The following is a 15,092-nucleotide window of genomic DNA, read 5'->3' on the forward strand; positions in this document are numbered from 1 at the left end:
TTCACAGGTTCAACGAGGATTTTATTCATTCATGTTTGTTCCTCAGTCCTATGATTCTAAGGAAACTGGAATGATAACTCTCCACCCCATCACCCCCTGCCCCACCAAAATCCCCCTAATGTGTCAAGCAGTCTGGTGCAGTGATTAAAAGCGAGGGCTTTGGTGCTGAACATCCTTGGTCCCAAACTCCAGCTATCTCTGCACCTCACGAGATCTCAGGCAAGTTCATTTTATTTCTCAGTCTCTTGATTACTGCACAAGTAAATTATAATTAATAATACTATTTATCGCATAGGTTTGTTATGAGGTTTCGTAAGTTAATACAAAAAAAGTGCTTAAAACAGTAGCTGGGGACACTACATGCAATGTGTAAAGTTTAGGTATAATTAAGTGTTCTATTCTCTGACATAACACAGCAGCTTACATTAAGTTAAGGTGCTGGAACATCAATGAGGGAAGGAGATATAAAAGGGTGCCTTGGCTCCCACTAACATTTGAAGTAAGTGTTGACTCCAATTCAGTGTTCTGAGAACCAAGTGCTCCAGGCCTATTCAGTCTTGGATGAAGCAGCCTCCACAAGGTCAGGAGCAAGAATGCTTACAGAGCCCAATGGTCCTTTTAGAGAGCTCCTGTCACTTCAGCAAAGTCATTCATTTTGCAAGGAATTCCATGAACATGAGCAGTGGCCTTACCAGTGTCTGTTCCCACCATTACTGATAATCCTGTAACCAAGCAGGACGCTATGGGGACTTCTCCTGGGGACAGACACCTCCCACATAGCTCCTCTTTGGAGCACCTAGAAAATAGTATCTGATGCACATTTCTGAGTTGTTTTACAGATGCTGAAACCACCAACAGATGGAAGAAGTTAACTGATGATCATGAGCCCCCAGACCTACTGGCCCCTAAGGACTGATAACCTTAACCTCTGTGACACTGCCGTGACCTCACCATCAGATGAGCTGATCATATACTCTGCAATCCTCTCCCTCACCTGGCCTTTAAAAATACTTTGTTGAAACCCTTTGAGTTCGAGGTTTGGGGACACAAGCCACCTGTTCTCCATGTTTGGCCCTGCAATAAACCTTTCTCTGCTCCAAACTCTGATGTTTCAGTTTGTTTTGGCCTCGTTGTATGTTAGGCACACAGCCTCGCATTTGGTAACAACTGCACAAATATTTAGGCAGTAGGGGTCTCATCTCATTTCCTCAGCTCTGTCACCTGGTACTCTCAGAAGTGCAACCACATTGGATCCGTGGACTCCGGGGTCCATGCCTCTGTGCAGTGAGAGGATGATAAAGCAGTTTAATCTGTGCTAAAAAAGTGGGACAAAGAAAAGAAGCTTGTTTCTCAAACTCCTGACAAGAATCACTATAAATGAAGCCAACCCAGCAGGATTCCAGAGCTGATCATCTAATCTGGGAGTCAGGCATGCCTAGAGCTGTTTATTGTCTCCTCCTTCCTCTCCAATCCTCTGTCCTTGACAGAGATGCAGATACTAAAACAAGATGTATCTTTTTGCTCTTAATTAATACCCAAAGAAACTTCAATTAAAGGTTTTAGAAAGACGGACTCTGGAAAGATGGACTTAACTGACAGCAAGAAGATTTAGGAGAAGAAAGGACAAGAGGAGTGCATGCCAGGTGGAGTCTGAGACAGAACTGTGGTTTCCCTCCCTATGTGTGTCTCCAGTGACCTACTGGGAGCTATTTTTAATAGTGTATCAAGCTATCACTGCTATGTGGAATCTAAAACAGGACACAAATGTACCTATGCATGAAACAGACTGAATCAGGGACACAGAGAATAAACTGGCGGTTGCCAAGGAGGAGAAGGCTGGGAGAGGGATGAATTGGGAGTTTGGGATTAGCAGATGCAAACTGATATATATATATAATGGATAAACAACAAGGCCTTATTGTATAGCACAGGGGCCTGCATTCAGTATCCTGTGAGAAGCCATAATGGAAAAGAATATGAAAAAATATGTGTGTGTGTATATAAGTACATAAAACTGAGTCACTTTGCCGTATAGCAGTAATTAACACAACACTGTGAATCAACTGTACTCCTATTCAAAGATAAAAAGGAATTTTTTACAAAAATGTACATGAGTAGAATTACATTTTGCAAACAATAAAAATTAAGTTTTCTTGGAACAAAAATAGTGCATCATGCTATCTAATAGTGCCCTGTGTAGATTAGTAGCATAAGATAAGATTTGGAGGTGGGAGCATGTCCAGAGAAACAAAAACCATCAACAAAGACCACAAGTATATTCCCTTGAAAGAAAGAAATACATGTGAAAAAGCAGCAACTATGATTTTTGGAAAAGTTAATTTCAGCCTCAGCCATAAGGGAAAGAAGAGGAGAAAGAAAAAATAAAGATGGAATTCCTTCAAGTAGATCAACGGGGGAACACTTGGGTTTGGGCTTAGTTTGTTTGTCATGTGTACAAACGTTCTGATTGTGGACACTATGCATCTCCCCTAAGGAATTGGAAGGAATGCCATTAAATTATCAGCAGAGAATTCCTGATTGTTCCCTGAATAGAAAAAGTCTTGGCTTTCTGTCTCCCCAGGGTTTACTAAAAGTTCCACAGTTCAGCCCCCAGCTGACCTGCACTGGGAAGCAACCACTGAATCTCTATTGAGGGGATATAGGTACAGATTTCTCCATGAACGTTTCAGAAGGTGATCGCCCTTCCATAGTCCTATGCCAGTTATCAGTAGAATCCTGTATATGATATTCATTTCAAACTACCCTGAATTGTGGTTGTTTATCTATGCTTTATTTCTCTCACTGAGTTTTAGGAATACACAGGGCAGAGACCATATATTATGGGTGAGCTTTTGCAAGTCTTCCAGCTTTACTACACTTCAGTTTTACCACCTGTCAAGTAGAGATAAGAGAACTTACCTTGTGGGCTTGTTGTAAGAATCAAATACACAAATACACATAAAGCACTCAGAACAATCAAGATGAGCAGTGATTATTACAATAATATTTCTGTTTAAGTGTATGGGACAGACTTTTTGAATGAATGAATGACATTTAAAAATCCACTTGGATCTTGGCCAATATCACACTTTTTTTCCTAAGAGAGAAAGATCCATAAAAGGAACATGGATTTAAAAAAATTTAAAAAGCTATGCTATCTGAGAAATGGTCTGAAAAATAAAGGGGAAAGAAAAATACATTGTGGGTAGAAACATCAGTTTTCGGATGTGGGTCAGGGAATTCAAAAAGAAGCAAAACTTCACAAATATCCCAACGTTGAAAAAGTGACAGCGTGGTAAGTACTCAAACCTTCCAAACTTCAAATCGACTGCCCAGGCAGTGCTCATCCCAGAGGCTCTTCCAGGAACCCATGCAATTGTATCATCACCATTGCGCTTGTATTATATATGATGTGTCTTTTGTCACATGCATCCTTTAATTTGCTTCCCACACCGAGCCATCCAAATCCCCTTTGCTGTCCCCCCCACCTCCCCGTGGCCTCTCTCCCTCTGGACCTCATTTCCCATTAGTCTCCCTGACGCTGCCAGCAGACCATTCCAAATCCTCCTGAGCGCCGACAAAAGCTGCACAGATGTGGGGAGAGCCGGCACTGGGAACTCGCAACAGCACCGCCATCCTGTCCCAGCGGGACGGGGGTCGTTTCTCTTGGGGACCAGAGGCAGAGAGGGGGGGTGGGTGAAAAAAAAAAGAAAGAAAAGAAAGACTGAAGGCAGAAAAAGAGGGAAGACAAAGTAAGCCATTGAAATCAGAAAGGAAATGCATGAGTGAGATTTCTATCAGGAAACACAGTAGGGGGCGGGGGGGTGGGGGTGGGCGCTGGGAGAATAAAAACAAAAGAGCAAAATGTGCCCGGTGGTTAAAGACTAAGACGCCACAAAAGTCTCAGGGAGGGTACAACGAGGGAGGAGGGAGTGGGCAAAAATATGGTTGAAAGGAGTTGAAAAGCAGGAACCGCTGGGGGGTGGGGGCTCTCCGCTGGAATCCCTCCCGTCCTCCTCTCTCCACCCGGTCCTTGTGGTATTCTTAGGCTCTCTCTCCCACCTCCATTCTCTTTTCAACCCTCCCATTGCCCAAATTCCAGTTTTTCATAAAGGGAAGCAGCATGTTGTGTATTTAAGAGAAGAAGTCCCAAAGAAGATGAGGGACGAGAAAAATTCAAGCCTCCTGTGGCTTTTGAGAAATAACCACAGGTCCCATGGCCCCCCAGCCTGTGTTTAAAAGAGCCCTGAGAAGAGAAATTTGTGGCTGAATGTGGTGCCTGGGAGAATGACTAAGCTCTCACGACTCCCATTCAAGAGGCATCCTGACTGCGGACCCCCACCATCAATAAGACATGAAGAAGAGGGTGAAGCAGAGAGGAGAGAGGCGCTCCCTGGAGTAAGGATGCAGGAGGCAAACAAGTCCCATCAGTCATGCTCCTTGAAAAGGGCCCTCTGATTTCTTAGGACCCTTGTCTTTAAAGGCATCTTGACAGGCCGGTCTTTGAACAGTCTTTAGGATTTATATACTATAAACCCAAGGAAGGACTTGAATCAAGTTTTTAACACAAAAATTAAAAAACTACAATTTCAAGAGGTTTGCAGCAACCGAGATGGCAAGAAGGGGTGTCTCTTGATCTTTGCCACAGTATGAAATCTGCATGGATTTATTCTTTTATTTATGTGAATCCAAACTGATCAGATCCATCCACCGTAAATCTAACGTTAACTTATCAATATGATGCCGTAGTTTGGTAGACATCTCTGAACCCCAGCCTCACAGAGGCATCTCAGCAAAGGCTATTTTCCATCAAATCAAGGGAATTTCAGAGTCAGCATCATTATTAATCAGGCAAGACTATTTGCTGAGCGGAGACCACACTAAGAAGATGATTACAGAGTAGAGAAAGTGTCATGTTTTCTGTGTATGTATCCCTGACTTCAAGAACACCGCAAAGGGCTTGCTGCAATTTAAGAGAGATGACTAGTTCTGCAAAGACAGTTTTCAATTCTAAATGTGCAAGTTTATAAAATCATATCAGCAACTAAAGATATTAAGACAAATGACAACAACAGAAATGGTTGAGCCAAAGTGCTCAGCTCTTAACATGGAGAATTAGGCGGACAATGTCAATAGATTTCACGTCCATGCTCCTCAATAACTAGAAATAATGAAGTTGATGTTAAGAATGAAATGGACCATCAATTCAGTCAACCTGAATTGACTATCAGGTTGATAAATACTAATTTTAATAAAAATCAACTACAGATCAGTTTTTATTATTTGACTGTAGGAGAAGGCAATGGCAGCCCACTCCAGTACTCTTGCCTGGAAAATCCCATGGGCGGAGGAGCCTAGAAGGCCGAATCCATGGGATCCCTGAGGGTTGGACACAACTGAGCGACTTCACTTTCACTTTTCACTTTCATGCATTAGAGAAGGAAATGGCAACCCACTCCAGTGTTCTTGCCTGGAGAATCCCAGGGACAGGGGAGCCTGGTGGGCTGCCGTCTATGGGGTCGCACAGAGTCGGAAACGACTGAAGTGACTTAGCAGCTTAGCAGTACTAAAAAGGTTAAAAATCACCACCCATCAATACCCAACAGTGATCTTTGGACTGTAGATCATAGTCAGATTTTATTTTCAGACAGAAGAGATGGATTTGGCTGCATGATCTTCAGAGTCATACATCTACTGGCCAATTACAGACCCACGAGGCAGATGCAGTGACCGTGAGAACTGCCTGCCTGTGAGCGAAGTGGAGGTGATTACAAGAATATCGTGTTTTCTCCTTAGTGTAAATATTAAAGTGACTAATTTACAAAAGCTAACCAAAAAAATGAGAAAAATAAGCTTCTCCCTTCCCCAAGTTACTAACAAATTCTTCCTGTCCTTCAGTGTTGATACAAAGAGCTATACCGCATGATTCACTCTTTGCAAAATCTCTCTCTCTAAACTGCATGATTCACTCTTGGGATCCAAGAGAAAGGAGTTCAGTGTTGGAATGTCAGGCTTTGGTGCAAGTACTCAGAGATGTGCCAGTTGGATTTCATGGCAGGAAAAGTGTGTGCGCTGATCTACAGCTTGGTTAGAAACTCCAAGCCCTGGGAGCTCGAGTTACAGGGGCCTTTCTAGGCCGTCTTATGTAAGGCAGTGGAAAGAGAAATGGGTGGTGGGGGTTGTGAAAATCCATGGTGTTACAGCAATACCATCTCAAGCCTCCTCATTCAAGCCCCTGGGGAGACTCAGCTGAAAAGAAGATTTCTGGTTTTTAGTGTAAGCATGTCCCCAATATTGCATGGGACATACTTCTGCTAAAAAAATGTTATCGTGTCTTGTATTTTGATTTGCTAAATCTTGAAGCCCTAGCTTAGGACCCTAAACCAAGGGAAAATATAAAATCTGAGTACCAGGGAATTCCAAGTGAGTCAGTAGTTCAGGATATTGAGAAGATCACCATTTTCAGCTGAAGAAGACAGAGAGTAAGGGAGGGGACAGATTGAACACATCCATTAATTTTGGAGCAGAGAGGTCTATTTCTCCGACCCTTGAGCGGGGGCTGCCTCCATGACTCGTTTCAGCTGACAGACTGCCACAGAGGTGAGGCAGACTTCTCCAGCCTGGCCTCTGAATGTCTGGAAGCTTCCATTCTCACCCTCCTGAAACCCAGGGATCGTCATGCTGTGAAGAAGCCTGAGATGAAAGTCCAGGTATCCCAACCACCCCAGCTGACAGCCCTGAACACGTGAGAATCCATCTTAAATACAGACTCAGTCAAAACTGCAGTTCCCTGCAGCCTGACAGGTAAGAGCAAGTGAGATACCAGCAGATCACTGATGAGAAAGGATCCCAGAACCAGGGACGGGAATTCCTGCTCTTCAGGAGAGGTAGAGAGGGGAGGAGAGAGAATTTCTAAGAGGTCTCATCACTCTAATAGATAGCCGGTGTCTCACCAACCCTAGAGAGGTACTTGGGTACCGAGCAGATTAAGGTGTGAGGGCAAGCACTCAACTTCATGGGGTAAAAGCCAAACCAGGAGGGAATATCAAGATGACAATGATCAAGATGACAGCCACCAGGAGAACTTGAACCTGAGCTAAAAGCAAACAAGGTGAGGGCATATATCCAAAGCTCACCTTCACTTTGTCCAGGGGAAATTCTGAGACATTTTCTATGAAGAGAAAAATAACTATGGAAGCTTTGTGACCTGTACGCACTGTCTATGGGGCTGGGTTCTCATATTTGGTTCTGCCTGTCACCAGCTTTCGGAAGAGTCACTACAGGAAAACACCTTCAGTTTGTGTGTGTGTGCAAAAGGCAAGTAGAATTTATGCCACCATTGTCTATTCAAGTCATTGTTTAAAGAGGCATGCTTTAATTGCTGGAGGCCGAATGGTCAGGGGAGTGGGAGACAGAATATACACACCCCTGACACAGCACCAGGAATAGATCTAGGCTTTCTGGGGCAGACAGGCTCGGGACAATCCAATCTAGCCTATGGGGGTTGTGGTGGGGGGGAGCGGGGAGAAAGCCTCTAATGGTGACCATCCTACTTGGATACCCTTTCCTTTTCCTAAACCACTCTTTCTGCCATAATTCAGGCCAAGGGTTCAGGCAAATTCTCCATGGTGAGAAGGTATTGAAGACAAAAGCAAGGCGAGTCAAATGGGACTGAGAGTCTAATCCTTTCCAAGGTCCTTGTAAAGCTTAAATGATAGGATGTGTCCATTCTAAGCACGTGGCATACAACCAGTGCTCAAGAAACGGCAGCTCTGTTAGTTATCTCTTTGTGACTTTACAGTAGGATTTAAGAGTCCTACATACAACACTTTCAATTTAATGATGCATATGATTATATTTTTTATCCTGCAATTGCTTGACAACAGAGACTTTATTTTATTTTTGTGTGTGTGTCGGTTTATGGCAGATAGTTCCTGTGAAGTACCCCACAAATATTTGATGAATGAATGAATGGGTACATAGAATAAGACATGTTTGCTGAACTGAATAAAAAGAGGAATAAAGAGGAATGTAAATCAATACACAGAAAACAAATTTATGGTTACCAAAGGGGAAAAGGAAGGGGAGGGATAAATTGGGAATTTGGAATTAACAGATACACCCGACTGTATAGAAAATAAACAGCAAGGACCTACTATATAGCACAGGGAACTATATTCACTATCTTGTAATAATCTGTAATGGGAAAAGAATGTGGAGAAGATTAAATATATGTATAACTTCTCAGTGGCTCAGCAGTAAAGAATTTGCCTGTAATGCAGGAGACATGGGAGACATGGGTTCAATTCCTGGGTTGGGAGGATCCCCTGGAGGAGGAAATGGCAACCCCCTCCAGTATTCTTGCCAGGAAAATCCCATGGAGAGAGGAGCCCTGAGGACTACAGTCCATAGGGTTGCAAAGTGTTGGACAAGACTGAGCAACTGAACATACATGTCTTTAACTGAATCACTTTGCTGTACAGCTGAAATTGACATACTGTAAATCAACTATATTTTAGTTTTTAAAAAAGGGAATGTGACTGTGTACCAAAGGGAATGTGACTCTGTACTAAAATGCTTACTATTTACAGCCAAAATGTGGATACAATGAGGGTAGGCCATTGGCTCAGTGCTAGGGCTCACAGAAAATCTTTTAGGATCTCTGTATACCTGAATTCAGCAGAGCCAGAGATTCCTCAAAAACAGCCAAGCTAGGGAGACTTTGCCCACTTCTATCTTATTTTTCAGTCCTAGAAACACTATAAACCAGGGAAGCAGTCAAAGAAAGATTTGATACTCCTCTGACGTGTCTGTGCCATTAAAGGGCTATTAGAGGTAGGTGCTGAGGTCACCATCTAACACCAGATTACAAATCCAGTTAGGAGGCTGTCCAGGGGGTGAACATGGCCTGCCACAGAGGACACAGCAGTACCAGATATTTTTTGAAGAGAATAAAAGGTGACTTGAGTTGAAAAGGTGAATGAGATTCAAATAGAAAAAAAAAAGGGAAACTAGAAAGATGGAAATAAATATGCACATTACTCCTCAGACTGATCAGCTATAAATATGGATTAGGTACCTGGTCCCAACTCGTTAACTTCCCAAAACCCTTCCCCAAACAGTACATGATGCCAAGTCCACACTTGGTTTTGTCTTTCATTTTGTAAGTAATCAGCCCTCAAATACCCTGCAAAGGCCTTGATATGGAAATGATTCCTGTTAAGGTTAAGGTGGTTAAGGTACAGATAAAGGTGCTTGGTTAAGGTGACCTGTGTCACGGGTCTGGAATCCTGGCTCTGTCATACAAGCAAGGAGAGTCAGCGAAAGCTCAAGGGTCTCTCCACCATTCTGAGGACAGCCTGGATGAAAGTCAACTTCGAAAATGCAGTCTGTTTCATGGATAATTGATTCTTGGTTTGCTATGCCTACTCACCGTGGTCAAGGATATATTTCACAATCTCCCCGTTGCCGGTTTTAGCTGCGTAATGAAGGAGTGAACAGTGGTCTGGTCCCTGAATTAGCAGGCTGCCTCCGTTTTTATAGCTTTCTATTAGCTGCAAAAGAGACATAGGAAAAGCAACTCAGACAGAGTCCGGAACAAGGAAAACAGCTAGCTGGTGATAAAATAAAAGTAATGTAGCAAACCACAAATGTCTCCAGCCTCAGAGGACACAGGGAAAAGTCAAAGAGATGAAGTAGCATTCCTGGGTTGTGTTATCACTCAAATAGATGGCCAGTGTCTCAGCAAATTCCGGAGAGGGTAAGTGGGTACTGAACAGCCTAAGGGAATGGAAGCATGCTAAATTACTTGCTCCCTTTCTGTTTTTTTGTCCTTTTCTGGGCACTGAAAGAATGAAAGAGAGGAGAATGAAAGCTTCCCTATGTAGGCTGAGCGTTCTTGAGTTAAAGAACAATTAAGTCTATAGGCAGGAAGAGCTTGATGTCTGGTAGTGACGCTCCCTCCGCCCTTTAACTTTTTCTGCCCTCTCTAATGAGCCCTGTTACTGAGTACAGAAGCTGCTCGCCCCTTCCCAGCATGAGGTCACACGCACAGGCATCCAGTAGACACATGCACAGCCATGTTTGGCTCCCTCCTTCATCCAGATCTGCAGTCTGCCTGCCTTCTATTTATCATCCAACACATACCACCCAACAAGGCTTGAGATGATCCATGGGTTGAGAACCAAAAGGGTTCAGAGAATGTAGTAGTAGAAACCTAAAAGACTTCCAAAAGACTGGGGGAAAAACAGATTTTTCAGCCTGAGAATTAGGTGCTAAATAAGGACACAGTCTTAAGTTTGTGAAATACTGCACATTACTGAACTGTAACGTAAGTGAAAATGGATCTCTGTTCTCTAAACTGCAATAATCAGAACAAGGGCCTTACTAGAGCTTCTAAAATGTAGCTTTAGAATAAATAAGAATCAACTAACCCAGCATGTAATAAGCAAAAGGAATATGTGTACCACCAAGAAGTTAGATAGCATAGCATTATTAAAAACAAAACTCATAAGGTCAAAGAGAGTATACTCATAGTTCATACATTCACACAAATACAACTATAGATTAGCCATGTGCCAGATGCCAAGGAAACTAACATGAATACAACTTGACCACTGACCTCTAAGCCTCCAAGACCTCACTGTCCATGGGAGAGAGAGTTTTTTAAAGAATTGCACAGAGATGAAGAGGACAATGAGGAGGGTAGCACAGGGCACTAGGAAAACATAAAATAGGGGATGGAAAAAACCATGGAAGACTTCCTAGAAAACTGATCAAAAAGGAGCAATTGACTGGAAGTAAGGAACACGGGGCTTCCCAGGTGGCACTAGCGGTAAAGAACCTGCCCGCCAGTGCAGGAGACATAAGTGATGTGGGTTCAGGCCCTGGGTTTGCAAGATTCCCTAGAGGAAGAACGGCAACCCACTCCAGTATTCTTGCCTGAAGAATCCCCATGGACAGAGGAGCCTGGCAGGCTACAGTCCATAGGGATGCGAAGAGTCGGACATGACTGAAGTGACTGAGCATGCACAAGGAACATAGAGTTTTCATGCCTAAATTGAGAAGCAAAGGAACAGGAAGAAGTAGCTGTCTTCCATGACAATCTAAGAATCCTATTCTGTTCAACTGTACTGTCTCACAATGGCACGTCCATTCTTTGTGGGAAGATCCACAAAGGATTTGGGCTCACAGAGTAGCAGAGACCCAACCCATCAGCTGCCCCGATTTTGCCTTGCTGTGGTGTTCATAGACACTGTGGCCATTGGGCTAGTCCATGGGTGTGCTGTGCAGCCCGGGGGATAGGAGCTACGCATGACAGCCTGCACGCAGGGCTGATCCAGGGTCTATTCTCAGTTCACTGGTGTGCTTGGACCTTGCTTCCCCTTTCAACTCTCCCATTCTCCCCCTCCTCCCTCACACTAGTGACACACACACCCAGTTGAGTATTTAATATTTATAGTACTTTCTACATGGGACAGAGAAATGGAAGAAGATAAAGAAAAGGAAGGGAAAGTACTTGGGAAGGAAAAGAAAGAAAAAAGTGAAAATGAAAAACCCTAAGGCTTTATATTTTACCTCTCAGTAAATCAGATGTTACTGAGTCATTTCTCAGTCATCTAGGAAAGAATTATAACAGAGAATGAAATAAGGCAACCAGCCGAATATAGCGATTTCCCTTCTCTCACATAATTCTCTGTTAAGTACCAAAGAAGTGCAGTAACATGCCCAGGGCCCTGGAAAATCTGTTGCCTAGACTAAAAGTATATACAAAACAAAATGAAGTGGTTTCAAAGGTACAACAACATTTTGCAAAATTTTCTGGCTTAGAAACTCTCCAAGAGGAGGGATCAGGTCTGAACTCATGCCTTTTGCTCACAGAATCCAAAAAGACTTTGCAGGGAATATAGGATAATATTTGGTTTAATCCACTGCTTGGAAATGGCACTGAATTCAGGTATATACACTGCTTAGAGAGCACTTTCCTCTTGTGGCTAGCAATTCCTAGTAACACTGTGATCTGGTCGTGGCACGGGCACCATTCCCAGGGATGTGTGTCTGAAGATGACAGTTTAACAAGATGCTGACAATCTTCTCAGCCCTTGTTTTCTGCTAGTAACCTGTTAACAATGTAGCTCTGAGGTTTCTCAGTTTATTCAACAGATGTGCTTCCAAAGAACTTGTATACAAGAGCCTGTGTGTGTGTAAAAGTCGCTCAGTCGTGTCTGACTCTTTGCGACCCCATGGACTATACAGTCCATAGATAGGATTTTCCAGGCCAGAATACTGGAGTGGCACCCTTTCCCTTCTCCAGGGGATCTTCCCAATCCAGGGATCGAACTCAGGTCTCCTGCATTGCAGGTGGATTTTTTACTAGCTTCGTCATTAGGGAAGCCCAAGAATACTGGAGTAGGTAGCCAATCCTTTATCCAGCAGATCTTTTCGACTCAGGAATTGAACTGGGGTTTCCTGCATTGCAGGCAGATTCTTTATTGACTGAGCTAGTGCTTCTTAACTTTCTTTTAAGGCTTCTGGGTTCTCAATCTGGGATAGTGCTGAACTTGAGTGAGTTGGAGCCTCTGCCTGGGAAAGTTGCTGATAATACAGAGCAGATCAATGCCATTATGGTGTATACAGGGATACCCAGGCAGTCTTAAGTCCAGACACTGGAAAATAACTTGGGACCAAATATAGCTTTCCAGGTATTCATGGACTATATTATACTTTATAACAAATATTTGTCTCCCTGCTACGTTTAACTATTAAAGGAACATGGATTAACACTGTATTAACAAAATAGCTATCTTGGGAGAGTCCCTTCTATGAAGTTATAGGAACAATCTTAAGAGCTTTATGTGAATTTTATATTCAATCCTCACAGTAAAGCAAAGAGAAGAGCAATGTGATTCCATTTTACAGATGAAGAAATGGAGGCCCAGAGACAATTAGGTAATTATACAAAGTCTCATATATAGTCAAAGGCAGAGCCAAGATCTGAACCCAGACATTCTGACTTCAGAATTTGCATTCACTCAGGAGGCAGCAGTTTCCTCTGAACTAAATTCTCCAGAAAACATGAGCACAAATCACAATATTCAAGGCAGATCAGAGTATCTTCTGATTAACTGTGATCCCCAGAGTTCAAAATGACAATAATGTTGCATGATGTTGTCTCTTGCTTAAAGAAAGTATTTCTGGGTATTGTCCAGGTTATTCTTACAGATGCATTCATTTAAAGACTTGGGCTGAAAGAAATCTTTCAACTTCAAATATTAGTTCCAGATAGCAGGAACCCAGGGCACTATGAGCACTGTCTCCTGGGGACATGTACCAGTTGTAACCAGTCAAGGCAGACAGCACTGTGCCTTTGCACAGACCCTTTGCTGTTTGGAGACATGGCGATGCTACAAGGACTCCTCTCACCCTCTCTGCTCAATTCTCAAAAAGAACATCCTTCTGCCTTCTACCCAGCTAGCACCAGGGGGATGGGAAATGATAAATGGGATCATAAAAATTTGGTGAGAAATTATGCTGATTTAGAGTTCTTAAAGAATCACCAAAAGTTCTGGTAGGAAGATATCTTACCTTCATAAGATCACCAGCTATTACTGCCTGCAAAATTGCTGTGAAAGACAAAAGAGAGATGTCCCATTAGTAGAAGACCCTCTCATGAAAATATTACAAAGGGCTGGATCCATATTTGGGAAACACAGTCTACATTTGGGGTGGGGGTCAGGGGAGGAGAAGCATGCCAAAGGTTGAAACGTGGGACAGACTGAGGCCTTCTTTTCACCCCTTCCCTCCCTGGGCATTCATCTTGTACATCATTCTAGAGCCAACAGGAACCTCCTCCAGCCCTGGTACAGAAAAGCGAACATGAAATGTAGAGTCATACATACTGGATTCAAATCTTAGCTCTGACCCTTACAGGCGGTGGAATACTAGGTGAGTTATCTAACCCCTCTGAGCCTCAGTTTCCACATCTGTAAACCAGCAAGTCTCAATTATATCAGATCTTTGAAAGGGTTTATTAAATCATACAAATGTTCTTATCTCATCCAGTGATGCAGAGTGCCTGATCATTAGGATTGTTTCTGCTCCCTTTTTCTAATTCCTTCTCCTTTGTCCTTTGGGGGTTCAAAAATTATTAGTGATTTTGTGTTCTATAATTATAAATAAATACCTACTGCTATGGAAAGAAGGATTAGAAGCAATAAAGAAGAAACACATATTTTAATTATGTTCTAAAGAAAGTAATCATACATTTAGCATAAAATTCATTGGTGATTCTTACAGAAAGAACTCTGAAAGTTTAATTAAACTAATTGTAAGGCTACTTGGTGGCGGTGGTGGTGATTTAGTCGCTAAGTCATGTCCGACTCTTGCGACCCCATGGACTGTTGTCTGCCAGGCTCCTCTGTCCATGGGACTCTCCAGGCAAGAATACTGGAGTGTGCTGCCATGTCCTTCTGCTTAGCTGAGGGGAAAATAATCTAAGTACCTGTGCATGTCATGTAGGGTGCAGAAGAAAAATGAAATAAATATAACTAATAAAACAGGAAAAGAATATATGACTGTCTAATGGCGGTTATGATTCCTAAAGGGGACAGTTGTATTAGGTCAAAAATGGTCCCTTTAGAAAAATACCTATATTTTAAAATTGCTCAAGAAAAAGATCATTTTAAAGTTTTAAAGTCACCTCCCCCCCAAATTAGAAGGTTTGAAGTTTATTTTTCAAAGTATCCTTTTACTCTTATTTCAGAGTCTCTCGTATACAGTTGGCCAAAAATGCAGTATCAAAGCACATGGTGCCCTTGACTATCACTGAACGAAGCCTGTGAAGCTTTCATCACGCGCACTTATGGGCCCTGGGTGATCAGAGCCAAAGAACCACAGACACGTTCAACTTGTTCAGAGGCCCAGGGCCGAGTGCCTTCCCTCTGACCAAAGCAGAAGTCTCGGAAACCTTAGGAAATAATGACAGCTGCTTGAGCACAGAAGGGAGAATGAAGGAAGAAGAGCGAGAAAGGAAGAAGAGGAAAGAGAGGGAAGAATGTTTCTTCTCCGTAACAAGCTGTCTAAGCTGGGACTAT

The 15,092-nt window shown here is 42.8% G+C and overlaps 1 protein-coding gene across 10 annotated transcripts in view; it reads right to left on the reverse strand.

Annotated features, from left to right (window-relative positions):
* The window catches only part of DGKI (diacylglycerol kinase iota), a 430,242-nt gene that overhangs the window by 21,152 nt on the left and 393,998 nt on the right, over positions 1–15,092 (reverse strand). For all 10 annotated transcript variants that reach the window (XM_055591024.1, XM_055591028.1, XM_055591025.1 and 7 more), the window contains 2 exons: positions 13,585–13,622; positions 9,434–9,554 (listed from right to left, as the gene is read on the reverse strand). In XM_055591024.1, coding sequence (XP_055446999.1) covers positions 9,434–9,554; positions 13,585–13,622 — 159 coding nt within the window. The remainder of the gene's footprint in view (positions 1–9,433; positions 9,555–13,584; positions 13,623–15,092) is intronic.

The sequence above is a fragment of the Bubalus kerabau genome, chromosome 8, assembly GCF_029407905.1.
Source record: "Bubalus kerabau isolate K-KA32 ecotype Philippines breed swamp buffalo chromosome 8, PCC_UOA_SB_1v2, whole genome shotgun sequence".
Taxonomy (NCBI): domain Eukaryota; kingdom Metazoa; phylum Chordata; class Mammalia; order Artiodactyla; family Bovidae; genus Bubalus; species Bubalus kerabau.